We start from the raw sequence: 27,987 nt of genomic DNA, 5'->3' as shown, positions 1-27,987 counted from the left end.
CCCTCTATAGGAAATTCAATTTGTTTTACTGCCTATCATGTCTGCTTGGCCTTCTGCACAGGAGGAGGGACGTCAGCGGCATTATGCAGAAACTCATACAGCAACTTAGCGTTGTTATTGTTCCCGAGTATCTCTGCCAGCTTGTCCTGGCTGAGTTTGGCTAAATCTGCCAGGCTGTCTGCGTTTTTTATAAGAGCCCGATAGTTTTTTGTATTGACCCCGGGCATTTTCAACAGGAAGTCATAAGGTCCTGGGTTGTAGAGGTCTGCTGATTCCGCCACCATGTCTGACTCGGCTGTGACTGCCTGAGCTGCCGCGGCATCGGGTTCGGCGCGACCCTGCTTTAGATCCAAGAAGAGCTCAGCTGTGGCGTGTGGCGAGGTGCACCAGAGTATACGGAGCCGTGGGAAATGCAAGGTGAGCAAGGTGAGTTTTGAGGAAACATCATTGGACGATATCTCGTTGCGGAAATCTGATCGGGCTATTAAAGAAAACGGTTTCGCTGGGTCGAACTCGATGAGGAGCACTGGTTTCTTGTAGTACCGGGTCATGGAGAGGCACTGGGTGTAGAGGCGGCCGCTCTGCAGCGAGCCGATCAGATCGCTGACGCTCTTGCGCTCGACGCACGTGTCCGGGGTCAGGATGTAGTCGCCTACTTCTAGGGTGACGGGCTCGATGTCCAGCCCGCGGCGGTGCAGCAAGGAGGGCAGTTCGCTGCGGAACTCCCGCATGTCCACGATGACTCGCGAGGGCTCTTTGGGCTGCTCCTGGCCTCCTGGTTATTGGACAGGAAAAGGAAAATAATGAGACACTTGTATAAAGGAAGACAAAGGAAACTGTCCAGGAAATTCAAAGAGAATCAAAAAACAGAGAACAAATCTTTTAAAAATGGCTAAAAATAAGTCCCACTTTCCCCTAGAGCTATGAACCTTTTGAGGAACTCGGTGCGTTTTGACCGCAGGGACCAGGGTCTAAATTAAGTTCCGGGGACATTTTATGGGTTTTTTTACCCTCAAAAAGGCCCTGGTCGCGGGTTAGTACTTTCTGAAAGTACTGGAACTTTTGGGATGGAGTTTGCAGGGATGATCATCGCTGATTGGTCAAACACGCAGCGCCGCTGCTTCAACGGCTTCAACTTGTGCACCGTTTCATTCATAAACAAGGAAGTACTCTAGTATTAAAGTAAAGACAGAGAAAAAAAGAGCTACAGACCGAGAGGGTGAGCGGTAATGTTAGAAGAGGGAGAGACAGCGCGACGGTGCCGTGAATGAGAGAAAGAAAAGTTATTTTCTGATTGTTTCACAGCAGTTACGTTCTAAAACCCAAATAAATAACCATCAAACAGATGATTTACTGTGGAGACAGATGCTCGTATTTTAATTTTCCTCATCTGCATTTCATCCATTACATCTAAAGAGCATTAGTAAATATATGCGGCAGTAAATATCTGCTGTGACCACCAGCAGCTCTCGTCCCATGTCATTTTGCTCAGCGGACTAATTTGCCTAATCTTCGCAGGTTCTTATACCGCGGTGGAAACGCAGACAACATTGGGCTGAAGGAACCCTTTAGTTCCTTGAAAAGTAATTTTAAAAGGAACTTTTGGTGGAAACCCAGTTATAGACGTGCCTGCTTTGCGGGTGTTGGTGGTGGCATTGGCAGGCTCTAAATTTCTAGCAAGGTCCAGGTTGGTGTCTTCTCGCCCCTCCCTCTCCTCTGGGATCACCATAGTAGCCTTTTCCCTGCAGAGAGACACACACACACACAAAGGCACCAATGAGAAGCCGACACTTCAACAGTACATACATCAACAGATGCTTGAGGAGAGAGAACTGGTTCTGACCTGATCAGGTGCTCAAAGGCTTTCTTCTCCTTAGACAGCGCCGTCAGGTACTTCTGCTCTTCTGTCGAGCCTCCATAGATGAGGAAGTACACCCTCAGCGTCCTTCCGGGTCGGCTGGCTTTGTAGATCTCCAGCTGGCGGACGAAGCTGAGTTCGGCATCGTACAGCACCACGAAACTGGGCTCCACCTCGTGCAGCACTCGCGTCAAGCTGTGGGGGTCTGTGAGGCCTTTCAGCGGGTGAATGACGGTCAGCGGCTCCTTTAGGACGCCGTAGTAGGCGTCCGATGACAAATCCAGCTTCAGCTGATCTTCCTCGCCTCCGTCCTCCTCCGTCGGTTCATCCTCATCTCCGCTGCTGCCCATCGCCGCTGCTTCATCCTCTTTCCCCACCATCTGGGTCAGAGTCAGCGATGGCCTTTTTTTACTCTTTGTGGATTTTTTGTTCTGTGCAGGCTCCTTTCCCTTGGCTCCTTTTTTAGGCCAGCCGTTGCCCTTTTTGTGCGAGTCGAGTTCAAAGGCGGCGGCTGCAGCGGGGTCCCGTTTACCGACTGTGCGGGCGTATAGTCGGTTAAGCATCCAGTCGGAGCCGTGCCTGATGTACTGCTGCAGCTGGGCACAAGTCCTGTCGTCACTGGCGCAGATCAGCACAGCACCTGGGAGCAGTTGGACAGACCACGCACACACCAGGGTTAGGAGAGAGTGTGTCCATCCTTCTGTTAAAGACGCTAAATTCGATATTCAGAGCCTTTTTAACGTTCCGTCATGGAAGCTTAGCAACCAGCTCAAACTAGCACACTCTGAGGATGACTTTGTGAAATGTCAGCTGGCCTTTCTGCTGGTTCTATATTCAAAATTGAATTAAATTTGTACATTTCATCTTCTTATATGCTTCTCCTGTGTAGATTGAGGTAATTTCAATAGGAAAAAAAAACACCTTTTGGAAACTAAAAGCTAGTTTCTATGAAATTCTGTTAATATAGTGCATTATATATAGAGAGAATAGAGACGCTATACACTGTTGACACAATGGACCCTTATAGCACTTTAACAGAACTGAGCTCTAACCTGGTTCATGCTGAGGGCTCTTGTTCTCCTTCTCAATCTCCTGCAGTACCTCGGTCAGAGCTCCCCACTTTGGGCTTGTTTCCAGCACCAGTTCCCGCTTCACCTCTGAAACACACACACATACACACATCGAGCCTTTAGTCATTAACAAACACATACAAGCAGATAACGTTGCAGATATCTACTCTGAAGAACAGAGATCTGTTCGTTGGTCGGTTACCTGAAGCAGAGGAGGACTTCGGTTTCTCCGCCTCCAGTCCCATTTTAAATTTCTTCTTGTTCTCAGGGATGCGGTACACTCGACCCCTGGCGTTCATAAACATGGAGGTGCTGGAGTCGAGGAACAGCCACCCTGATGGTTACAACAACAGGCGCATGTAATCAAACGCGGTGACTAATCGCAAAGATTAAATACAATTATTCTATTTCCAAGTAAGTTCTAGTTTACCTGAATTGGATCCAAAGATCTTTTGGCTGGAGCGCAGCGACTCCAGCAGATTGAGGAAGGTGACACAGTCGTACTGGGTGAGGTAGAGCAGGAGCACCCTCAGCACTTTCAGGTCCTGGACCAGGCCCTTGGTCTTTGCTCCCAGCTGGTGCCACAAGGGGTCCAAGTAGTGACGGATGGTCTGGATGGGAGTGAGGCAAAAACACAACCTTAAAAATGAAAATTCAACTGACATATAGGTCATCAACAAGGCATCACAACTACAATACATGGACAATAACAGAGGGTGTGTTGTGGAAAGCAGGGTGCAATTTGCTGGGGGGAGAGGGAGTGTTGGGGGTTTTTGTCAAAAGAAATAAAAACGTACAAAAAGCTGGCACACGTGTCATTCTCATGATGTGTTTTTTTGTTTTGTTTCCATCTCACTAACCCTTTCAGAAAAACAAGCAAAATGCTTAGTCTATGTCAGTATCACAGTGACGGACCTTTTCGAAGGCGTTGCCTAGCGTGTTCTCCACGGAGAGGTCCTCGGCCTCCAGGGTGGGGTTGTAGCGTTTCAGCTCCTTCAGACAGGCGCTCATGATGTCCAGGATGGAGCTCTGGATGGCCTTCATAGCCGGCGTCGCTGTCACATGGAGCTCCACCACCTCCGGCTTGTGCCTGTCCAGCGCCGTGTTTACTGATGCTTGAAACCTGTTAAGAGAGCAAAGGTAAAGAAGGATGAGGGAAGAATGCAGTCTTTATTATATTACACGTTTCCTGCTATGACATGTCTAAATGTCTGCAGTGAAAAAGGGTCTGTTATGTTTGATCATACCTGGGCCACAGGTAGAGCTTCTTGACGAAGAGGTTCCTCATCACTCGCTCCACCTGGCAGAAGCCCGAGGAGAAGGACGTGGCCTTGTCAGTGAAGGCTTTAATGAAGCCCGTCTTGTTCTTCTGTCTGAACAGACGGAGGATGAAGGCCTCCTGACACGACTCAATGATTTTATGAGCACGATACACCAGGATGCCTGAAGGGGTGGTATAGAAAGATAGTGCAGGTTAGGTAATTGTTTGGTCCTGAGAACACACTGACCAGAGAAACAGAAAAAACTGTCAAATGTAATGCAGTGCAACACCCATCAATAACTACTACATCACTTTAAAAAACATTTTGATGAAAGCGGTCTTATTGTTTATTTATGGTACATTTAGCTTTATACTTAAAGCTGCAGTGGGTAGAAATTGAGCAAATATGATTAAAAAAAGTTATTGTTATAAAACTGTCACTATATCCTGACAGTAGTGCATGAGACAGGTAATCTGAAAAAATTCAAGTGCTTCTGTGCCCTCCGGTGCTCCTAACGGCATCTGCAAGATTTCACAGACCGGAGGAAAACAACCAATCAGAGCCGAGCTGGAGCCTTGCTCTCTCTGAGCAGCTGTCAATCACTCGCAAACTCCGATCAAACGGTCAAACTAGGCAGCGCTGATCAAATATGAATCAATATTCTGTTACTGTTATGCCTATTTCTCTCCTCAAATGTTTTCAGATACATCTTGTAGTGTACTGTTTAGCTGTAAAATTAGGAAGTTTGTGACCCGGCAGCCATGTTGAGATCAGTTGAGGAAATACCAAGCACCATCCACCAGCCAGAGCACAGCCAATAGGAACGCTCTCTCTCTGAAATGACCTGTGATTGGCCAAAGTCTCCCGTCACGGGCTAGATTTTTTAAAGCCTGAAAACAGAGCCATGAAGAGGTGCAGAAGTCTAGTTTTCTCTCAGAACACTTGAATTACAATATGCTGAAAGGTTATTTTGGACTTTTTGCCCAATGATGCCAAAAATATTCTGCCAACTGCAGGTTTAACATTAAAGGCTTGTTTTAAAGTGTATTTAACACAATCTGTTATTTTTTAAAACATATATTTGACAAGTATATTCACTGTTGCACTGCTGTTTTTATCTGTTTGGGTAATTCTTTTATGCATTGTACGGTGTCCTTGTGTGTCCTGAAAGCAGACACCAAATAAAATGTATTATTATTAATAAGTACATTCACAACCAAAGACTTTGACTTTTTTTGTGTATTCCTTAACTGACTAATTAAAGATACCGACCGATATATCCTGTTAGCAATATCAGAAAAAATAATTAACTTGGCTTTAGTGGTTTTCTCTCTCGTTAGACCCCATGTTAAAAAACCTGTCAATCAAATTGTGAGTGACATCATGCCTTAAATTTTGGTGGACATGGCCTTTGAGATTACTCTGATTCCTTAGGCCATTAGATAATATTAGTAAACACAGGTGTAACAATGTTAATGATAACGGACATGTTATCACAGAATGCACAAAAACAGATATTGTTCCCAAAGTAAATGAAACTAGTCATTGTCGGTGATCAATAAGATCACAATGTGTGACAAACAAACATGGCCGGCTCTCATTTTCGCCATGATCAGGTGGTCATCTGACCTGATATGAGATGAGCAGGGATGCGGTCAGTGAGGAAGTCGACCACCAGGATCCTGCTGGTGACGAACAGCACCCCTCCCTCGGTGTAAACATTATAGCGCTCAGTGCTCTGCACGTCGCTGGTCACTGTCCGGGGCAGGTGGGTCACACCCTCCACTCGCAACTGCTCCGTGAAATACTCCTGAGGAGGGAGGACAAAAAAAAGAATGTATTTTGTTAAACCTGCTCTAAGAACCGCTGCACACTGGATGCAGCAAGAGCTACCTGTAAAATAGAGGCAGACTGATTAATTGGTTTGACAGATTAATTGGTTTGACCGATTAATCGGCGCCGATAGGGCGTTTTACAAACTATTGTTATTGCCGGAACTGGGCTCTGATAGTGGCCGATGGCTACATAGCTGCCACCAGTCAGTTGCATGGAGGCTCCGTACACAAAGTCAAGGTAGAGGGGGAGAAAAAAAGTTATCTCTCGAATATATATAACCCAACACTAACAGCTCTTTGTCCACGATAGAAGACAGGCAGTCAGGGAGGAAAAGAAATCATTCACTGTTACTTTAACTTGCTTACTGTACCAATTTGGTGTTCTCTCTTCCAAAAGATCCAGCTACGAAACCATCCATTCATGAAATGAAATTGCACACTGAAGGATCCTCCTTACCCCGGGAATATGCACTAACATTAATAGTTTGCGAGAGGGGCATTTAACAATGTACGAGACGCACAACAGAAGTAATCCTGGCCAGTCATACTGTGAGCCACAGAACAGCGCATCGCCCATTGCAAATAAATAGAACATTTCCCAGTGATGTTATTCACCGAATCACACTTCAGGATATTCTCTTACGAATAATTCGGAGTGACAAAAAACGGATTTATTAAAAACGGCATATGCAAAAGTAGCCGACTAGGCTGATGCAAAAGTAAAGAAGATATCGGCCGATTAATCGGCTATCGGCTTTTTCCTACTCCAAACTATCTCTATTATATCGGCCTTTAAAAAATCCACTATCAGTCGACCTCTCATGTAAAACTCAAGTCACACAAGACTGTAATATTTTTGCCTCTGTCAGCCCACCGCACAGTAATTGGGTGGCAAATCCTAAAAAGGGTTTCCTGTGGAAAAAAAGGGAAATCATGTGTGACTACAAATTAACTGGATAAATGTATTAAATGAAAATTAAATGTATTCAGCAGTAGTGTAGTTAATGACAAATAGGATATATATATATATTGCTATATAGACCCTTTTCATTGCATGTACAAGCAGGAACAGAATAATAACATTAACAACACTGTGTGTCCCAACCATGACTTTAAGGGAGCATGCACAATATCAGACCGCTGGAACTGGCTCACCTGAACAGAATGCAGCCATCATTCATGTTATTCATTTCACCTTAACTGTTTCAACAAGTCAAAATGCCTGCGTGCAATGTTCTCTTTATGTTGTTGGTAGGACTTGGTAGTTATGGGTTATTTTCTAACAGACACCATATTTCAGTGTTTCTGAAAACCACATTTACAAAGCTCTGCTCTTTACACCTCAAGTAATAGTTTACTTTATTTAACTACATTATCCATATCACAGGTCCTTCCTTCCTGCAGCTGTCAGACTCCACAACCAGCACTGCTCCCAGTAGACCACTTACACATCAAAAACTGACAATAACCTGGTATTGTCAGGTGGAATTTCAATCATTCAATCATCCATTCATTCATTCTCACTGTGTAATATCATTTTCCACTTGTGCAATTGTGTTAATAGTCTGTTTATTGTCAATACTGTATATACTGCTCCTATTTTTAAACTATTTAAATGGTTCATATTTTGTTACACTTTGTTTAGCTTTTTTTTTTTTTTTAGTGTGTTAGCTGATGCATCTTGTTTTTTTGCACTATCCCCTTTGCTGCTGTACACTGAAAATGTCCCCACTGCAGGACTAATAAAGGAATATCTGATCTTATCTCATCTTATTAGCCACCTTACTGTTCCACATCACAAAGCTAACGTTAGTATTTAACTTATGAAGCCTTTTTTAAAGATACATTTCAGCTCGCTAACTCAATGTTGTTCCTCACCTGTTCAGGTGTGGTGGTGTTGAGCAGGAGGACCAGGCTGCCCTGCTCAGAGTAGACCCGCATGAACTGCAGCAGGATGCGGTCTATCCCCATCCCCTCCGCCGTCACGAGCAGCCCGTCACAACCAAACAGAGACAGGAACATCTCCGTCTCAAACTCCAGCAGCGGCCCCGACATGCTGGCAGCCTAAAACACACGTAGACCAACAAGTTCTCTCTCACTCCCAGTGATAAAACTCAGCTAAAAGCGACACAAACACATTGTGAGACAGACACTAGTGTGTGAGTGTGCTGCTCGCTTCTGTTACTCAATGTTTTGAAGTTGCACATCCGGTCACGTGACGATAAAAACAAACGAGAACGTGATAGTGAGCGTGACGTTTAAGAGCAAGAGCGCCATCTAGTGACGTGGAGGACTATAGCAGGTAAACCATGATGTCAAGCTCTTCTGTAGGAATTATGCTCTGCTTTTTACACAAAGTTGGTTTGTTGATGTTTTATTTAATATGCAAACAAAGCAGAAGTACTTTTAGTCTCTTTCTTGCTTTATCTCTTGTAATTTATATCCTTTTCACATCCTACATAAATGTAATGGCAGTTTGGAAACTAACTCCCAAACAGACAACTCTTTGATGTCAGATTTTTTCCAGAAGCATGTGAATGCACCAGTTATGGCAGAAAACTGTCCTCTGCTCTCAATAGTATGTATGACAAATTGTGTTACAGCAAAACAGCATGCATCTAAATTCTGTTTTACACACGAAGAAAATCAATGAGACCAGAATGTTTTGGCATTAAACACCACATTTAAAGTTATCTAATATCATATCTGGTTGTGACCTGTTAAAATAGCTGGCTTTCAGATGCATCAATATACTCACACACTTTAATAGGCTTACTCAAAAAGTAAGCACAACTACAAGCCAAGTATATCTTTCTGTAGGCCTATAAGGCAAGAATACTTAATTATATTTTTCTATAGTATATCTCTATTAAAAGATTAAGTACAAGTAGGCCTATAAGCCAAGTATACTTTACTATTACTATACTTTACTTTTCTGTATACTTGTCAGTATGAGCCAAATATACTTAGACTTTTCCATATACTTGTCAGTATAAGCCAAGTAGCCAAGTATCCTTAGACTTTTCTGTATACTTGTCAGTATAAACCAAGTATACTTAGACTTTTCTGTATACTTGTCAGTATAAGCCAAGTATACTTAGACTTTTCTGTATACTTGTCAGTATAAGCCAAGTAGCCAAGTATCCTTAGACTTTTCTGTGTACTTGTCAGTATAAACCAAGTGTACTTAGACTTTTCTGTATACTTGTCAGTATGAGCCAAGTGTACTTAGACTTTTCTGTATACTTGTCAGTATGAGCCAAGCATACTTATGTATACTTTTGTTAAGTATATCTCTGATAAGTACATAAAAGTCAACTGAAATTATAGTCCATTATTTTAAGTTTAAAAGAAGTATACTAAAAGCACACTTGAATAAACTTCTTTTTGGTAATGGATATCAGTATCAAACCCCCAAAACCCCTCACACCAGTTAAAATAATAATCCACTTTCAGTTAACTGCAGCAATAAGAAACACACTAATACACCATCAAACAATAAAACGGGCCCAGAAATTCAGGGTACGGCACCAATTGCTGTTTTAGTGACAGTATTAGCGTGTTTTCGGGTGGATTATTCCTCTAATGCACAGACAGGAACAGTGCTGTAATATGCTTGCATAACAAAGCCTGCCAGCTGCGTTTTTGTAAAACTCACTGTTGTGTCAGCCCACATTTCTCTGCCGTAAGAGAGGAGGGGACCAGAATAGGTCTGTGTGCTTATGGACGACAGCAGAAGAGCCCACCACCTCCCCCCAAAACACGCACACACACAAACACACATACAAACACACAAACTCAGTGTTGTTACACAGAGGCGCGGACACGACTCACCACAGCTTTGAGACTTCAGGCGTGAATTTAGCCACTTTGATGTTTACATCTGTCACTTATTCGCTGTGATGCACGGACTCCATGTGGAGCCAGATTACATAAAACAACACCCTTGAGTGAGACGCATTATAATGAATTATCTGGACAATATGTTCTTTTCACTCTGTCCTACTCTGTAAAGTTAGTTCAGGTTATCCTTGAAGTGACACAGGAAACTCTGAGTGAGTGTGTCGTTTCAATCTGCCAGGAAAACTAATTTCTTATCTTGATTTTGAATAAATGAGGGGTGAAGGACTGTTGCAGAAATTAAGTAAGCATTTAAAACTCATATTTCAGTGACTCTTCCATCCCTAATGAATTTCATTATTGCTGTCAACAAGTGAAGGAAGAGTAATATGGGAAGTCTTATATAGCAGATTATAATATGGCCCATCCAACACCTTTGGAATGAACTGGAGTGCCGACTATAAACCAGGCCTTATCGCGCACCATCAGTGGTCGACCTCAAGAGGTGGCAAGTAGCTAAGTACATTTACTCAAGTACTGTACTGTACTTAAAGGTACAGTGTGTAGGATTTGGCTGCATCTAGTGATGTGGTTGCAGATTGCAACCAACTGAGTACCCGCTCACTCCTCCATTTCCAAGACTCAAAAAACGTGAGTCGGCGAGTGCAAAACCGTGGTAACACCGTTCTTGAATTTGGAAGCCTTTACGTGTCTTAAAAAAGGGAGTTTCTAACAAGTGGCTAAATGAGACTACTCAACGTCATCACGCCGACTTGTCCGCCTTTACAGCCTCGTTGTGTATACTCACGTTCATGCGCGGTATACTGCGTTTATAGCCTAACTTTAACTTTTTGCTTCTTACGATTGCATTCACAATTCAAAATCATAAGAGTGGTGTTCATTTGTGGAGATTATCTTGTTGGCCTACAAAAATACATCATCCCTGGAGCACTCTAATGGTTTTGGAGTGAGACGTTTAACCATCACATAAAGGTGTAATAATCGGGTATCAACATACTTTTGGCCATGTAGTGGACTGTAATATTCCTAGGCCGGTATTTTTGAGGCCACCCATCTGACCTCACAGTGAAATTCTCACAATCTGCAGGCGTTTTGACAACTCAGATGCAGTGGTAGAGAGAGAGAGAGAGAGAGACATTTTAAAAAAAGCTCCAACACTCCAGCCAACATCAAAGGTGGCCCCGAAGCTGGAGACACACGACAGGCCCAGGCTGCCTCGCCTGCACAGTGCAACGCTACCGGGGGAGTTTATAGGTGCCTTGAACTGAAACTGAGAACTTGATGGAAAGGTGAGGGGGGAAAGCTGGAGGAAACCCAGCATGAAAATAAAAATGAGACTCTACCTCAATATGAAAGGGTTGGATGAGGTCGTTGCCTAGAAATATGAGTGTAGAAGTGCCATTATGTGGATTTGTATTCAAGAGTAAAATCCCCCCCCAAAAAGGCACAGAAAACACAGTGAAACACTTGCATCTCCAAAAATGTCTTTTTACGGCCACGTTTGCAGCCTTGTGTTCAGCTTGACAACCATGTCTCTTATTCTATCCAGTTCATTTGATCTTTCTAACAGCACAAAAATGTTGGGAGTGCACAGACACTGAAGATGACTCCTGGAGGATTAAAGCAATGATGCACTGTCATGAACAAGCCTACAGAGAGCAGTGGAGCGCCGTGTTCTGCGAACGCACGTCTCACTTTAGACGGGCTTACATCTGAGGGGGTGATGTCTAGTGTGAGAACGTTTGTGTCTCTTCTTCTGCAGCTTAACAGTCAGGATGAAAACATGAGGCAGGCTGGTTGGGATGGAGTGGTAACACGACACCATTAGGACTGACAAGAGAGAGAAAGAAAAAAACATAATTGATTCTTCTGCTATTATTACAGTTTTATGGTACATGAAATTGAATCAAATGATGCATAAATGTGCTTGGAGGAAGCGGCATGTTTTCCCACGGAGGGAGCGTCAGGTTGGTTGGCACGTGTGAAGGATCGCGGCGAAAACCGTTCATCCGCTTCTCTTTGCACCGAGCGAGATGAGTAAAAAAGGTTTGGCAGCTGATGTGCATCCTGATACCGCGGATGGTGCGGCATTATTGTAAATGAGAGGGGAACAGCTTGAAATTGATGGCAGGCTGGAGGATAAAATAAGACGAGATATTTAACACTGACTGCAGTGTAGGAGGGAGAAAGAGAGAGAGACAGAGAGAGAGAAGAGAAAACAGCTAAAGGCCCGATACATCCCTCCAGCCCTCATTAGGAAGAGAGAGAAGCATCAGGGTTTTGTTGTAAATGGAGGGCTAAGCCTGAGAGCCAACTAGGCTCTGAGGGCCAAACTCAACGCCTCTGGAGGTTAACACACACACACACAAACTTTAAAGGAATAGCTCAACATTGTGGGAAACACACTTATTTGCTTTCTTGCTGAGAGTTAAACGAGAAGATCGATGCCACACGTGAAATATGAAGCTATAGAGCCAGAAGACCGTTAGCTTAGCTTAGCACAAAGAGTGCAAACAGCTAGCCTGGCTCTGTTCAAAGATGACAGAATCCACCTACCAGCACCTCTAAAGCTAACAAATTAACATTTTTAAAAATGATCTGTTGTGGTTTCATGGGGGTGGGGGGGGTAAGTGTTGGACTATTTAGCCTGCTAGTCAGCTAGTTTTCAGTATGTTAGTCTGGATCGTAACTCCCACGTAAAACCATAACATGACGTTTATACACTTTAGTTTTTGTACAGATTAAACCCATAGGTTACTGTTTAACATGTTCATCTGTGCTGGTATGTGGATTTTGTTACCTTGGACGGAGCCAGACTCTGACTCCTGTTAACCAGCTCACCGGCTGCTAGCAGTAGCTTCAAATGTACTGTACAGACATCATAGACTGTATATAAGAAGTGAACGCAGTCATCTTGACGTCGCCCATTGGTTTGTGGACTGCCGTTTTGAAGCTTCGAGTTTGGCATTTTGGCTGTCGCCATCTTGTTTTTTTGCAACCAGAAGTAACGCAAGAGGGTGGAGCTAAGCACAACCGAACGCTGAATAAGACATTTTCAGGCAACCAAAAGGGTTACAATTAACTTTCATGAACTGAAAACACACTGTGAAAGGGTTAAAGTTGTAAGACAAATATGCGGACAACACCCAGACCGGAAAACGCCTTGGTAGTGGCCTGTCAATCACAAGGTAGCCACACCCTAAAGCATGCCCTGCTTTATGGTCTATTTGACTCTAAATGGGACCATAATTTACTAAATGAACATCATGCTGTATTGAAGAAGACCTGAAACTAGAGATTGAGACCATAAACTCATGTTTACAATGTTTACTGAGGTAATAAATCAAGTGAGAAGTAGGCTCATTTCCTCATAGACTTCTATACAATCAGACTTCTTTTTGCAACCAGAGGAGTCGCCTACTGGCTATTAGAAAGAATGCAAGTTTAAGGCACTTCTGCATTGTCTTCACTTTTCAGACCTGAAGGAAGCCCACTGACAGACATCAATGAGATATCAATCTTCTCAACTAACTTACAGCAAGAGTATTTCCAAAAATATCAATGTTGTGCACTCTAGCTAAGACACTATTACTGTGGCGGCAGAATAAAGCTTAAGGTAGAGTATCCGGCCCAGATAGCAATAGGTCAGCGGCACATAGCAAGAGGTCAGCGGCACATCACAGGCAGACACCATTTTTAGATGGCCCTGGTCAGTTAGCATGCTGCTCAGAATGCAAACATGAGGGCTTAAAGGTGCAGTGTGTTGGATCTGGTGGCATCTAGTGGTGAGGTTGCAGACTGAAGAAACTTCTCCCATGATACCCGTGTGCCAAGCGGATAGGAGAACCACTGTGGCCGACGCAAAAACGTGAATGGTCCTATCTAGAGCCAGTGTTTGGTTTGTCCGCACTATAGAAACATGGCAGACTCCGTGAAGAAGACCCACTCTGTGTAGCTATAAACCGCTCATTCGAAGGTAACGAAAACACGACGATTCTTATTTTCAGGTGATTACATACTAAAGAAAACATTCTATTTCTGATAAAAGATTGCCCTAAATGCTACACACTGTTCCTTTAATGGAGATTAATTTAAGCACAATTCATTTCATGAAGCAGAGGCTCGTGGGTTTTGATTTGGTCATTTGCAGGTGTAAAGAAGTCTATTAAAACTGGACTTCATTTTTGAAAACTAAGTATCATTCCAAGGGTATTTTCGTATTCAGATTTTCAACCTGTGATAAACGTTGTATATATTTAGCCAAAGCCAGTGTTGCCGCGCAGGTTTACAGGTGAGATGCCACCGTAGTAATGGCGACTCGTTTACTTCTGCCCTCAACCCAGATTTGTGATTCCAATCCTAAAACCGAAGGGCAGCCCTGCTACAACATAGCAACGTGCAAGGAAAAAAATGTTCTGTTCAATTCTTTTTGGAAAGGTTTTGTAAGGAATGCACAAAGAATAACCTTCAATCAAACCTGCATGGTGTATTTTTCAAATAATATCAGATGTGTGTCTATAATTAAGGTGCAAAGGGGCCAAAAAACACTTAGACTGCACCTCAGGTTGAACCAACCAACACAGGGTCAAACTCTGAAAAGTATGACTCGCTGAAAGCCTTTTAGTGCTATAAGAGCAGTCACAATTTTAGAAAACAACTGCGAGCGGGAGCTGATTTTCGGTGGAAATAAAAGTACTCCAGCTGCACGAGAAGATGGCTGCTGCAGGCTCTACATGTATAGCATTTCAGGCTGTCATGACCCTTGTTACTCCAACTCCGTAGCGGAATGTGACTAAAGATTACAGCGCTTGGAAACGGCAGAGTGGTGAATGCATGTTCACAAATTGGGATTATTACAGCACACCCTCGGTGCACTGAAATATAGATGAGAGAGAGGAGCATTTTGGCACTCGGAGCCGGGTCAAGCAGCACCAGTCAAGCAGCGCCTGTAATGCTCAACCGTAATGCTCAACCGTAATGACACACAGAAGTAATTTCTTTGTTTACGTAATGGTGGGAGCTGATTACCAAAAGCAAAGAGACCTACGTTGTTTCCAGAGCTGCAATTTGCATATATTATCGGTGACAAAACAAGACAATAAACATTATGGCGGTGATGAAAAAGCACTCTCTCATGGTCAAATGCGGCGTGCAAAAGACGCAGAAAAAAAGATTCTATTGAAGCAAATGTATGGCTTTTATAAGATGCACGAACAAGGCTCGCCGCCTGTCACATCCACTTTAGCAAATCACTGTGACAGCGGATGCCAATAAACGGGAGGGGAACGTGGCATTTGTGAGAAAAGATGAGAACAGAGGGGAGAGCCGAGGGAGAGGAAAAAGACAATAACAGGAAGTGAAGGAGTGAGACACGGGGCGACAGATAAACAAATTTTTCTTGCCTGTAATGTTTGGCGAACCAGCGCGACGGCTGGCTCTGTCAAATGGGCATATTAGATGAATAATTCAAGGCGGCTGGCAGACTGGAGGTTTAGAGGATGGTGTCAGTAGGTGACTGGGGAGACACGTTACAGGCTGGAGTGGATGTCAGTGATGCATTAGAGGGAATGGCTGCTACGTGTGTGTGTGTGTGTGTGTGTGTGTGTGTGTGTGTGTGTGTGACAATATTTGGTGAGAATATGAGATACAGAGCGAAGGAGGGTTAGTGTGTTTGTGAGGAAGTAGGCACTAACAGAGAAATACCCACACTGCAGAGGGACTCGCACGCAGAGTTTTCAGGATCTATTAGCATATCTCACTCAGTCCCTCTGATGAGCAATCATGGGAGAACTGCAACTGTTTTCATGGTATTTTTTTTTTTTTTTAACAGACCAAGGCTCTCTGTTTGATGTTGCGGACACATTTTGCTCTGTCTATAAACCAATAAAACCTAAAATCCCGACAGGATCCGGGGGCCCGTTATCGACGGGCAGACCTCAGATCCACAAGGCTGCACTTCCTGGACCAGAGATAGAGGGGCGAGGAAAAACAAGAGCAAACCAAAGGAGAAAAGCAGAGATCAAGGCGGCTCAAAGGCTGATTTGATCTCTACCAGCTGTGTCCTGGAGAGGCGAAAACCTCCGATCTCTCTGTGGTGGGGAAGGATGGGGGTGTGAGGTTGAGAGGGTGCTCGTGTTGAATTTAAAACCTTGGCATGGGCGTTTATGTTTTCACATTAACAGCATCTGGACATTGACTACGTTTACATGCACACTAATATTCCACTATTATTCCAAATATCACAATATTGTGAATTTGAAATGGGTCATGTAAAAAGCATATTTCGTTTGGATATTGGATAGCATTTTCCGATTAAGACATGAGATATGCCGATATTATTCAGGTTTTAGGAGCATTCTTTGGACATGAATACAGCACATTCGTCTCAATTGGGGTTTTTACGGCAGTTTGCGACCATTGGGCAAAAACCTGGTCTAAAAAGTGAAGCCAATGCTGAAGTGCCTTAAACTTGCATTCTATCTAATAGCCAGCAGGGGGTGACTCCTCTGGTTGCAAAAAGAAGTCTGATTGTATAGAAGTCTCTTGATTTATTACCTCAGTAAACATTGTAAACATGAGTTGATGGTCTCAATCGCTAGTTTCAAGTCTTCTTCTATACAGCATGATGTTCATTTAGTAAATTATGGTCCCATTTAGAGTCAAATAGACCATAAAGCTTAGTACTCAGTTCCACCCTCTCGTGTCACCTCTGGTTGCAAAAAAACAAGATGGCGAGGACCATAAACGAACACGGCAACGGCCAAAATGCCAAACTCAAGGCTTCAAAACAGCAGTCGAAAAACCCGTGGGTGACGTCAAGGTGACTACGTCCACTTCTTATATACAGTCAATGTTTGCGACACACGGCTCCACGGCCTCTTGCCTATTTACGGCCAGCTCTGTACGTTGTACAGTACGCAAACCGACTAGCCGACAGTTTTTGGTCGGAAGGAGAAACCCACCTACTGTTAAACATTATGCAAGAATTTGATATCAACAGGTTTTGGGATATTCACAAATATTGCAACGCCGACCTTTTCAAGGAGGTTGAAGGAATGGAAGAGGGAGGCTGTGTTTGCATGGTCAAACAAAGACCGCAACCGGTTAGTCGGAATATGCACGGCTGCATGTAAACGGGAATATTAGTGGAACATTAATTTTCAATAGTCATGTAAATAGTAGGAATATTGTCTTTTCGGAATAAAGGCAAAACCCGTAATGCAGTGATCGCTTCTGGATGTGGTTAGCTTAGCTTAGCACAAACACTGGGAAAAGAAGAAGGCACCAACATGTTTTTATCGTTATGTATAGCCTACATGTACTTGCATTATGGGCCTATTGTCCATGTGACAAGAGTTCTATAGAGGATCAAAGTTGCCAATGTTCCCTTTTGCTACACATTTTTACATTGAGTTAACTCCGCATTTCTTTGTGTCTAAACATGAACTGCTAACCAAGGACCAGGCTAGTTCCCGTTAGCATGAAATGCTAATGCTGGGTGCTAATAGCCACTTCAAATCAGGTAATGTCCATGTAAGTGCCCTATAGGCAATTGTCTGACACGATAATTTATTGTTGCTCATAGCCTTTTTAACATCCGGTAACATTTTAAAACCTCACTGGCTAGCTTAGCAACTAATAGCATTCAACATTCAAGATCATACAGTTACACCATCTGCTGGCTTGGTTGACAGCAAACTATCCCGTATGGCTTTGGAAATGCAGTTGTATTTTCTTTACGGAACAGAGTATGCTAAAGGGATAGCATTCTCTGTTTTAGCCCCACTCGTTTCAGAGGTCAACACTGTCAAAAAAGTTTGTTACTGGTCCATTAAACAAAGACCTAAAACTGTTTAGTCTTATTCCTGACATATGCGGGACAATTTTCAATTTTGAATGTCTTTTAAATGAAATGTATTTATTGAAATTAAATACAACCATGCTTAAATTACTATTTATTCTCAGTCTTATTTATCTGTGGACAAGTGTTACAACAGATACAATTAAGCCTGATGGTGCACCCCCACAGGTGTTCTCTCATTTGGACTGTGTGGACACATACAGATTGTGCTCTACTTAATAGAATCGCAATAGCCATTTTTTTCAGGGGCAGACATCTCGACATGTAATAGCTTGAAAAGCACAGATGACAAATACATACGCGGCTGAATAAATCAACGCCGTCACATACACAAATCTTAATAGACCTTTTACGCGGATGACATCTGGACTCGTCAAACGCTGTTGTAATTAATTAAATTATCCTGTTATGTTGCGTGCACCGGTTCCAGGCCTTGATACATGCTGGCCCACTGTCATGGTTTACCGGCTGATGTAAGCAGAAGGAAGCCATCATTAATGTTATTACCGTAGTTACACCTGTGCACGGCAGACATGTCAAAATGTCTGCCGTGAAAAAGGTCGAGGACAACTTACACTTATTAGCACATGGAGTCTGGTGATTTCACACAATTCCCAGAATAGCTGAACCGAGGTCTAATCAGCCAGAACGACTGAAAAGATCTGTGTGGGTATGTAGTTCCCAGTTAAGAGTCTCATACCAACACACAAGACACCCTTTAGTGTTTGTATGAGACGCACCGGGCTTTCAAGCAACAGTGTTTGACTCGCTTGTCTGCCCAGCGCGCCAGAAAGTGATGCCAAGGGTTCCTATCCAAGTGTCAGTATGTACGAGTTGGGATGAGAATGAGCTATATATATCAAGGGTCGAAAGTAGCGGTGTACACGGCTCCAAATCTTGAACAGTATCGGATGCCCGGTAGTGGTACAAACAAGAAACAAATCACCGGCACTCACAGATAAAGGGTCTTTCTTTTCTAACGCGTTTCAGCTATAAGCCATCATAAACGTCACGCTGAGAGTGTCGTGAGTGCCGGTGATTTGTTTCTTCTATATATCAACAGTCAACAGTGAGAGCCATCAGGAGTCAGCTACAGGGAGTGGCAAAACAATGAGTTGAAAGCGATATATTAAACTTAACTTTATCTTTCATTCATGACATAATTACCTCGGAAGTTCAGCAGGTTTGCTGATTCAGACTGGTGTTTAGGCCTGCAGTATAATGCGGATTTGATTTCATGTCAGCTAGGCTAACTAGCTAACGGAGAAAATAGTGGAGCGGATAGTGGAAAAATCATGCAAATAGTGATACAAGCACCAAATTTGGCACGATGATTCCCAAGGGGACGCTTAGCAAGTATGAACGATTGGCCACTTGAAAATCCAATATGGCGGCCATTTTTCAAGATGGCCGCCAAATTGACCTGCCGATAATGGTTTCCCTCATAGAAATTCATCTACTTGGTCGAGTAGGGGATCAGTAGTCCAAAGTTTCCTTCCCTGAAAGACTGGATAGGCAGGAATATGACAAACTCCATATCCAACACCAGTTGCTAGAACTGGAACTGTGGACTCTCAAGCCGCAAAAACCACAAAGCAAAGACTCAGCGGACGGCCAGAAAGTAATAAAAAACTTATTGTAGGATGTTAAAGTTGTAAAAATTAGATCAAGCATACAAGAAAACATATAACTTTACATCACACATTCAAATTGACCAAGTACAGTAAAGTAAAGTCCTTAAGAAAAACATTGACAGCCATCTTGAAAAATGGCCGCCATATTACAGTCAATAAATGTTAAAACAAACATCAAAATTAGATACAGCATGCCACAAAACATATAATTTGACACCAAGATCACTCAAATCGATCAAGTAGATCAATTACTATGAGAGATATCATTATCAGCAGGTCAATTTGGCGGCCATCTTGAAAAATGGCCGCTATCTTGGATTTGCAAGCGGCCAATCATTTATATTTGCTTAGTGACCCCTCGCAATCATCATGCCAAATTTGGTGCTTGTATCACTATTTGCACGATTTCATTGAATAATGGATGTTATCCGCTCCACTAAAAGGTCAGCTATAGTGTTTTATGCCATTATAAAGACTCAAGTTTAGGCCTTTGTTGTCAGAGTCCCAAAAGACATGGAAGACCAGGTCAAAGTTCACATAGAAAAAACATCTTGAGAATCATTTGCTCTCATTTTGAACTATCTCAGCTCAGGAGTAAGAAAAGAAGGGCAGCTGGGAGAGTGATGCAAGGTGTGGATGAAGCCAGCGTATTTACCGAGAGTCAGCGGAGGTGCTAGCACGTAGCGAAGGTTTAGCTAACTAATTCAGATCCACACACACAAAGAAGTACACACTACTCCTTATAAAAGCCAGATAGCTGTCAAGCGTCTGATGCAGTAAGTCAAAGGCAAAGGAGGATTTCGAACATTAGCATTCCTCCATAATTCCTCCTAATCCAAACACTAACATAACAGTAGGAAGTTCAATCTAATTGAGGAGGGGATGAAAGCCAAGGATATCCTGTGTGGGAAAAGATATCTGGATTAATTAGTATTGTTGTGGTAGTGTACGTGTGCGCTTTGGTGGTACAGCTACTTGTGTGTGCCAAAATGGGCCCTGTGTAACGGTGGATGTGCGTGGACGTGTGTTTGTGCATTTGACAGTACGTGAGAGGGTAATTGTTGCTGTATTATATCCTATATGTGGAGCCGCCACCTCATCAGTGAATGTTCACTAACATAAGAAGCATGTGTGATTGGATTTTCCCGTTTTAATCACTCTGCCTCTATTTTTTGCTTGTTGGTGTTGAGGCCTGTCTAATTACAAGGACGGATTAAATTTGAATGTCAACATGTTAAAGGCATGCAATCACGGCCATAAACACACAGAGGGGGGATCTGGAGGCATCATTTTTAACTGAATCAACCACACATGTGAGTGTTTGTGTGTGTTCTTGTATCTTTGTGAGGACTTGCGTATACTTGCATCCTTGCGAGGACCATGTTCATGTGGCTGCATGCATAGCGACATGTGTTTCTGACCGACATACAAATAAACTTGAGCAAAGTATTATTGAAATATTGTGCATAAATAAAATCCCTCGACTCTAACAAAATGCTACAATGCTGACATAGCACCCAGGTAATCAACTGAAGTGGTGCCTTCTTCTCAGATGGGATCTACAAGATTTACATTGCCACAAACAATCTTATGTTGTACAGATGAAAACTGACAGAAGGAAAATGGGTGAAAAAAAGAACTTGAATGCTTACTTTCACATCTTCAAACACCTGGCGAATCACTGCATGAGGTGGGCGTGCTTGTCTGGTTCGGAAAGTTACAGAAATTCTGGAAGCAGTCGCCCTAAGAAAAGTGAAAAAGGTGTCAGGCGTCAGAAAGGTGTTGGGTGAAGGTGTTTCAGATGCTGTTTGATCATTCAACAACATTGTCTATCCTTTTACCTCACTGCTCTAATCCACTAGTTTCATAAAAGCCCTTCTAGTGACGGGTGTTCCTTTCAATAGATAAATAAATAAGCACTGTAGTTGATGCATACTGACACCTTTACTGTCCTGTCAGTAGGAAAGTTATAAGTATGATGAGTGAAAAAAATTACTTTTACTCAGTCCTGTCTTGTACCAAGCAAAAGGCAACCTACGGGGCTGAGAAATTAAGCCAAAACTGCAGTTCCTCAAATGGCCACTTGAGTCTGGCTCCAAAAGCGAGCCAATCCCCATGGACCCATACGTTCAAATACCCAACTTTACAGTAGAAATAAACATGTTTACAGCCTGGTTATGGTCTCTATAGCTAATTTTCCCTTTCATCTGGGGGTGAATTGTATAACTCACCCGTTTAAATTATATTAAGACTTAACATTATGCATAATTAAGGGAATGGCCTCTTTGAGTGACGGGTGGTTGCCGTGGGTGCTATGCTGACGATACCTAGCCCGCCAGGCCCCGCTCTTCCCTAGCTCCACCCTCTCGTCCAAATATGGTCACTTCTGGCTCCAAAAAAAACAAGATGGCTACGGACAAAATGCCAAACTCCAGCCTTTAAAACGGTAGTCCACAAGCCAATGGGTGACGTCACGTGACTATGTCTACTTCTTATATACAGTCTATGGTACCAACAAATCAAATCAAATTTGGTTTCTGGCCTGACGATATTTTCTAAACCATAACCAAATAGTTCCAGTTGCCTAAACCTAACCAGACCTCAGAAAACCTAACCAGACCTCAATAATGACGACTGTAATTTACATTGAATAAATAGTTACCTAGTACCAACCTACTGTTCTATGACTGTGTGGTCAAGTTGGAGCATATAACTGTGCATGTAGCAAATTTCAATTAAATATGCTGTGGTTACCCTGATTGATGGACTAGCTATTGTGAGGCATTTCAGACACACTTTACTATAGCGTGCTCCAGGGATGACGTATTTTTGTTGGCCCACCAGGAAGTTAGAATCGCCCTGGGTTTCCTCGAGAAAAAGCCAATGGGAGCCAATTAGGTTTTGGATTATTGCAGAAAATAAGCTGTGTGGCAAACATACTTTTATGATAATTACACGTTTTGTTCAGCAAGATAATCTCTACAATGAACACCACTTCTATGATTTTTGAAGCGTAAATGCAAAATAAAAAGTAAGAGTAACATATACATGCTTGGTATTCTGTAATATATTATTCAAATGTGTGTGAGTGAATGTATAAGCACATAGGTGTGCCCTGTTTGTCGACGTTGAGTAATGTTCCGCCCCATTATAGGGGATGAGTGGGACAATCTGAGGATCTTATGTACATTAAGCCTGGGCTTTCTGCTCCATCTTTTCATCCTTCTCTGAGAAAACTAAAGAATATTAATATTTAGAATGATTGTTGCACTGCCTCGCCCCGGAGGCGCTTTTCAGCGATGCACGGCACGTCGGAACCCGTCAGTTTAGTGCGTTGTTAGACTGCATCTTGGGTGCTAATGTTCCCTTACAGTTTATTGCTTGGCGAAATGGCTCCATTAGTGTCGAAACCCAGTAATGGCATGCAGATGGGCCGTCATGCGCTAAAGCAAGAGTTGTGAGAGGGAATGTTGACTGACAGGCAGGAAGGGAAAATGTCTACCTGTCGTTATACTGTGTATTTATGAAGAAAATGTACCATATATGTATGTGAAGTGTGCTCACGCGTGTCTCATAGTGTGTGTGCTTATTATCATAGTTGTGTAAGGGTGTTAATATGTGAGTGAGTGTGTGTGTGTGTGTGTGTGTGTGTGTGTACATGCATTAGAGAGAGAATAAGTGTGTGTTTATGTGTGTACACTCTCCTCTCAGGGGATGGCAGGCGGCTTAGAGACGTGTTCACTTCTGTTCAGCTGTTACACTCTGCTGCTCCTTGGGGGTCTTAAAGAAGCGACGCAGCAGTGAGGGGAGACTGTTGTGATGACAGTGGGAAATGCCCGCTATGCCACACTACAAATTGCTCTGCTGGCTAAAAGCAACTTTAAGTTGGTTAGCGTTGGCCCGCAGGAAACTCTGAACTTTCAAACTCCATATGGCCATATTCCAACTAGCACTATGTGAAATACACCTGTCTCTGCTGTGGCTGCATGGTGATGAAAAAAAGAGAGGAAAAAAAGGCAATTACATTTTGTTTCTGGCTAATGATGCAACCCTACTTCTAGGACTGAGGGAAAAATATGTATATGCTCTTAGCTTAACATTTTGTGGCTTTATAAGAGAGAATAACATACACTGACAGGGGATTATTACAATATTTGTCGCATGGGTTTTTGCCAGCCGCGACAGCGATGCTGGTATTGTCTGTCTGTGTGTGTGTCATCATGGCAAAATGTTGTCCTAAAGACTTGGACTGTAGTGGGAAATACCACAAAAGTGATTTTGAGCACTTTGCCAAGTGTTTATATTTGTCTGTCTGCCTGTGGACAGATTTCGTCACTGCGACAGTGCAGCCCGTTCTCATTCCCAGGGCATCAAATACCGATGCTTTGTCATGTGTGATACTGACACACAAGGCACTCTTTAGCGAAAAAACACACAGGGCATTCATCCAGGAGACCGCTGTCCGTGTCCCGTGCGTTAAGTTTCGCTTTCACTTTACAAACAGCTGTCCCTGCAAGTCCCATGTCCACAACGTTAAGTTGGTGTGATCCAATCCCATTAATTGTTTTGCTTTTTACTTTTATTGACACATCAAACTATGAAATAACTCCATAATGCATATACTAAGGATGTAAAATTGCGGGAATATTCAAGGTGGAAACTTTCCATGGGTTTTAACTGGAATTTATGGGAATTAAAGTGAAATAAAGCAAATAAAATGGACGTCATCCATAGGTTTCTGAAGAGCAAAAATTAAGGTCAGAGTGGATGGCAAAATCACATTGGGTTTTTGTCGAGGGAATACGTCCTGGAGCACTCTATAAACAAAATGTTAGCGTTTTTCTTCAGTTTTCAAAAATCCTGATTTTGACTATGAATGAAAGTGTGATTTATCATGTGATCTAAAAAAAATCAAAATTGTACTGTAAGATACTTGCCCAAAGTTACAAGACTTTTGACAGATCAGAAAAAATGTTGTGGCATTTTTCCTTATAATATTAAAATAGGCTTTGTGCATAAACAGGTTTGCAAAACATCTTGCAAATCAAATGTACTTTGAGCCAATAGGCTGTAGCCTGATTGTTCCTGTCTGTAATACAAATAATGGTTTGATCACATATCCATAATGGAAACCACAGTTTTTAGTTCAATGGAACATGGGCGCTCGCATCTATCCGTTGGCAAAAATAACCTTCTGAAAGCTCCCTTTGTTCATGTTAATCTAAACACCGTTATGTGTGAAAAGAACTGACATCTTTAACAAGATGACAGAGCTCCAATAGCTCTTCAGTAGGTGGCCTTCCTGGCAACTGAGCTAACTTTAACATATAGCTGTGGTGTTGTGATCACAGGAACCGCAGGAGACCGTGTCAAGTTTACACATCAGATGGACGCAAATTACGCAAAACTGTTGTTTACTGGCGCAATATTAGCTTTACAAAGCCAAAGAATATTTCTGGTGCATGAAACCCTCCAAACTTTGATTAAAGGTGTTAAAAAAATTAAATTGAGTACATAATGTACCTCAATATGCAGTGATTATAATGTTAATTTAGGGAGGCATACTGCAGTTCATACTCACACTATTGTCCTCGACGCTTCCTCACAAACTTTCATCTACACACACACACACCTAGCTGCGTAGCTAGGGGGGCACAGGTGCTCCTCGTTGTCCTGACAAACCACTCCTGTCTCTCTCCGCCTCTCAGCCACTACATTCACATCCTGTGTGCGGGTAAATAACAGCATTCGGCCATTTTTAGTCAGCAGGTGGCTAGTTGATGGGGAGGTTGTGTTCCACGTCCAAAAAAACTGTTGAAACAATCTTCCATCTTCACTTTGAGAGAGTGGGAGTCCGGTTGGTGGTGGTGTGAAGAACAGTATTGTGGGTAAATGTCACAGAGAGCCTTCTGTTCCGTATCTGACTAAGTGAACACACAAAAAAAATATCCATGCACGGGCATATCCACCACTCTGTCTGCTCTAACAACACACAGAGAGAACAAGACTCAAGAATAGTAGGATTTCTGCAGAGTAATGATGTCAATGTCATATTTTTAGTGCTAAGACACATACAGTAGATGCATCTGTTGTGCTATTTAACTATTAAAAGCTTTTTCTAAATGTTTCATGAATAAAACATGAGCACATTTTTCAGAAAAATGACTTTGGCTTCTTACCCAAAGTTCAGGTACAGTGCAGTGCAGTGTATCTCTCTATTTTGTTGGCATATTGAGGATTTGTCTCACCCACTTCCTGTTTCTACATACTGTATTTGCGTCACATGGGATCTATATAGAAATGGGAAACATTCCAATTTCTATGTGACTTACAAGCGTTCACGTCACTGGACAGCTCAGTATTTTAACCCTTGAAATGACAATATAGTACTACTGTATATCAAAGGTGCTAAATGCTAAATTTGGAGCATGGCTCTCCACATGGCGACGGCTGAGCAAGCGGCTCGCAACTAACGGTGCTAACAGAGGTAACAGTGAAAACAAGAGCAACAGTGCTGACAGAGCTAACAGTGTTAACCTTGGGGGGGAACCGGAAGGTGGGTATTATGGCTTCCTTCTTGTTTCAATTCTAAGCCATATTTCTTTCGCCAAGAAAACGTGTCAACAAGGCATCTATCTAATAAAGTTGAGCTCATTCATGGGTTTACTCATGGTTAGATGTCCTTTCTGTCAATGGATGCATATGATCGATTTGCAGCCTGCGTGTGTGTGCGTGTGTGTGTTAAACTACATAAACCAACCCAAACAACCCAAAACAGGATATGCCGCAGCAACCCAAAGTAAAGAAAAAAGATTAACTTAAACTTTGTCTTAGTGAAATGAACAAAACTATATTAAAGCCCGTTAAAAAACTATTTCGGCTCTTGGCGTCCTTAAACAGCTGCGCTCTCCACAGCTGATACTAAATCAGGATGACGGCAACAGGATGACGGCATCAACTGGTGCCAAATTTATAAACAATTCAATGCTGTGGTTGGCCACATGGGGCAAAAATACCAACCAATTTTAATGTAATATATATTTTATAATAAGGAATTCAACTACTCCTTTCTTAATATTTGGCTCCTGCAGTGGGTGCTACGCTTCCGCAATGGAAGCTCTGATTACAACACACACGGGGAGAGTGACTTCATTCTCTGCTCAGGTAGACAATACTCCTCTATATCTTTACAAAGCAAATAGTTGTTTGCTGCTAAATTAATGCTCTGAATATCGTATAGAGCACCGTTAATTACATTTTGGTTTAATCACCTTGAAATAGAGACTTTGGCAGACTATATCAGAGCTTCCAGAAAAAGCAGTTTCCCTCAAGACTTAGGCGCTGACATGAGCATTTACAAATTGGAAACAGGTAATTACGATAACTCCGATATGACACAAATGCGACAGCCTCACACTATCAGAGCCCAGTCAGATAAGAATACAAAATACTCTTAAGACTGTATAGACTTAGTTGAATAATAAATAATAAAGTGTTTTTGATAAAACTCATGAATTTGGTTGATTTGTTAAAATTAACCAGCATTTTAAGGGGACTTGTCCTCATCCAAGAAACTCAAGCAAAGAGCGGTGCTTTGAGGTAAGTGCTAATGTCAGCATGTTAACATGCTTGCAATGACAATTCTAACGCGCTGATGTTTAGCAGGTATAATGTTTACCATGTACACTACCTTGGTTTATTAGGTAAGCGTGCCAAAATTTGCCAATTAGCACTAAACACAAAGTATGGGTTGCTATGTGTCTGATCATAAACCAAAGTTTTGACCTGATGATTGGTTTGTGGACTACGGTTTTGAAGCTTCGAGTTCAGCATTTTGGCTGTCACCATTGTCTTTTTTTGCAACCAGAAGTGACACGAGAGGGTGGAGCTAAGCACAACCGAACGCTGAATAAGACATTTTTTAGGCGACCACAAAGTTACAATTAATTTTCATGAAGTGAAAACACACTGTGAAAGGGTTAAAGTTGTAAGACGAAAAACACGGACAACTCCCAGACCTTACAACGCCGTGGTAGTGACCTGTCAATCACAAGATAGCCACACCCTAAAGCATCCCCTGCTTTATGGTCTATTTGACTCTAAATGGGACCATAATTTACTAAATGAACATCATGCTATATTGAAGACCATAAACTCATGTTTACAATGTTTACTGAGGTAATAAATCAAGTGACAAGTAGGCTCATTTTCTTATAGACTTCTATACAATCAGACTTCTTTTTGCAACCAGAGGAGTCGCCCCCTGCTGGCTGTTAGAAAGAATGCAAGTTTAAGGCACTTCCGCATTGGCTTCACTTTTCAGTCCCGGAGGTTGCCCACTGTGCTGTACGTAGGTGGTGGTAGGCGCCACCCATAGAGCCATGCCACTAGCATGGCTAAAAAGTTTGACAGGTGAAATAGGTCAAAGGTAAAAAAATTAGACCTCAGCTTTGTAGGATCAAAATTCAGTGTGATAGCTGTTGTGTCAGCAGGATGTTCTCCTGGAGGTCAGTGGTTGGTACCTTTAGATGTCTCCAGCAGAGTGGGTCGCATGATGTCATGGATGCTTGAACACATTTCCTCTTCGGGGTGCTCTCTCTGCTTCA

General features: G+C 42.5%; 1 protein-coding gene across 3 annotated transcripts; it reads right to left on the bottom strand.

Moving 5' to 3' along the window:
• Positions 1 to 23: 23 nt before the first annotated feature.
• Positions 24 to 27,972, bottom strand: ercc4 (excision repair cross-complementation group 4). Of its 3 annotated transcripts, none has more exons than XM_037755327.1 (13): positions 27,904 to 27,972; positions 21,034 to 21,124; positions 11,597 to 11,716; positions 7,904 to 8,089; positions 5,820 to 6,000; positions 4,176 to 4,371; positions 3,844 to 4,051; positions 3,359 to 3,539; positions 3,131 to 3,262; positions 2,911 to 3,015; positions 1,844 to 2,498; positions 1,630 to 1,742; positions 24 to 775 (listed from the first exon to the last, which is right to left on the bottom strand). In XM_037755327.1, exons 4-13 carry the CDS (start codon positions 8,078 to 8,080, stop codon positions 36 to 38), a joined length of 2,688 nt encoding a protein of 895 aa, XP_037611255.1. In that variant the 5' UTR covers positions 8,081 to 8,089; positions 11,597 to 11,716; positions 21,034 to 21,124; positions 27,904 to 27,972; the 3' UTR covers positions 24 to 35. The 3 variants fall into 3 exon arrangements, with proteins under 3 accessions (XP_037611255.1, XP_037611256.1, XP_037611257.1); XM_037755328.1 differs by lacking the exon at positions 27,904 to 27,972 and adding an exon at positions 24,963 to 24,981; XM_037755329.1 differs by lacking the exons at positions 11,597 to 11,716; positions 21,034 to 21,124; positions 27,904 to 27,972 and having other exon boundaries at positions 7,904 to 8,252.
• Positions 27,973 to 27,987: the final 15 nt, after the last annotated feature.

This window comes from Sebastes umbrosus, chromosome 20, assembly GCF_015220745.1.
Source record: "Sebastes umbrosus isolate fSebUmb1 chromosome 20, fSebUmb1.pri, whole genome shotgun sequence".
Taxonomy (NCBI): domain Eukaryota; kingdom Metazoa; phylum Chordata; class Actinopteri; order Perciformes; family Sebastidae; genus Sebastes; species Sebastes umbrosus.
Note: the sequence above shows the minus strand (reverse complement) of the source record. Positions and strands in the feature narration are given on the sequence as shown.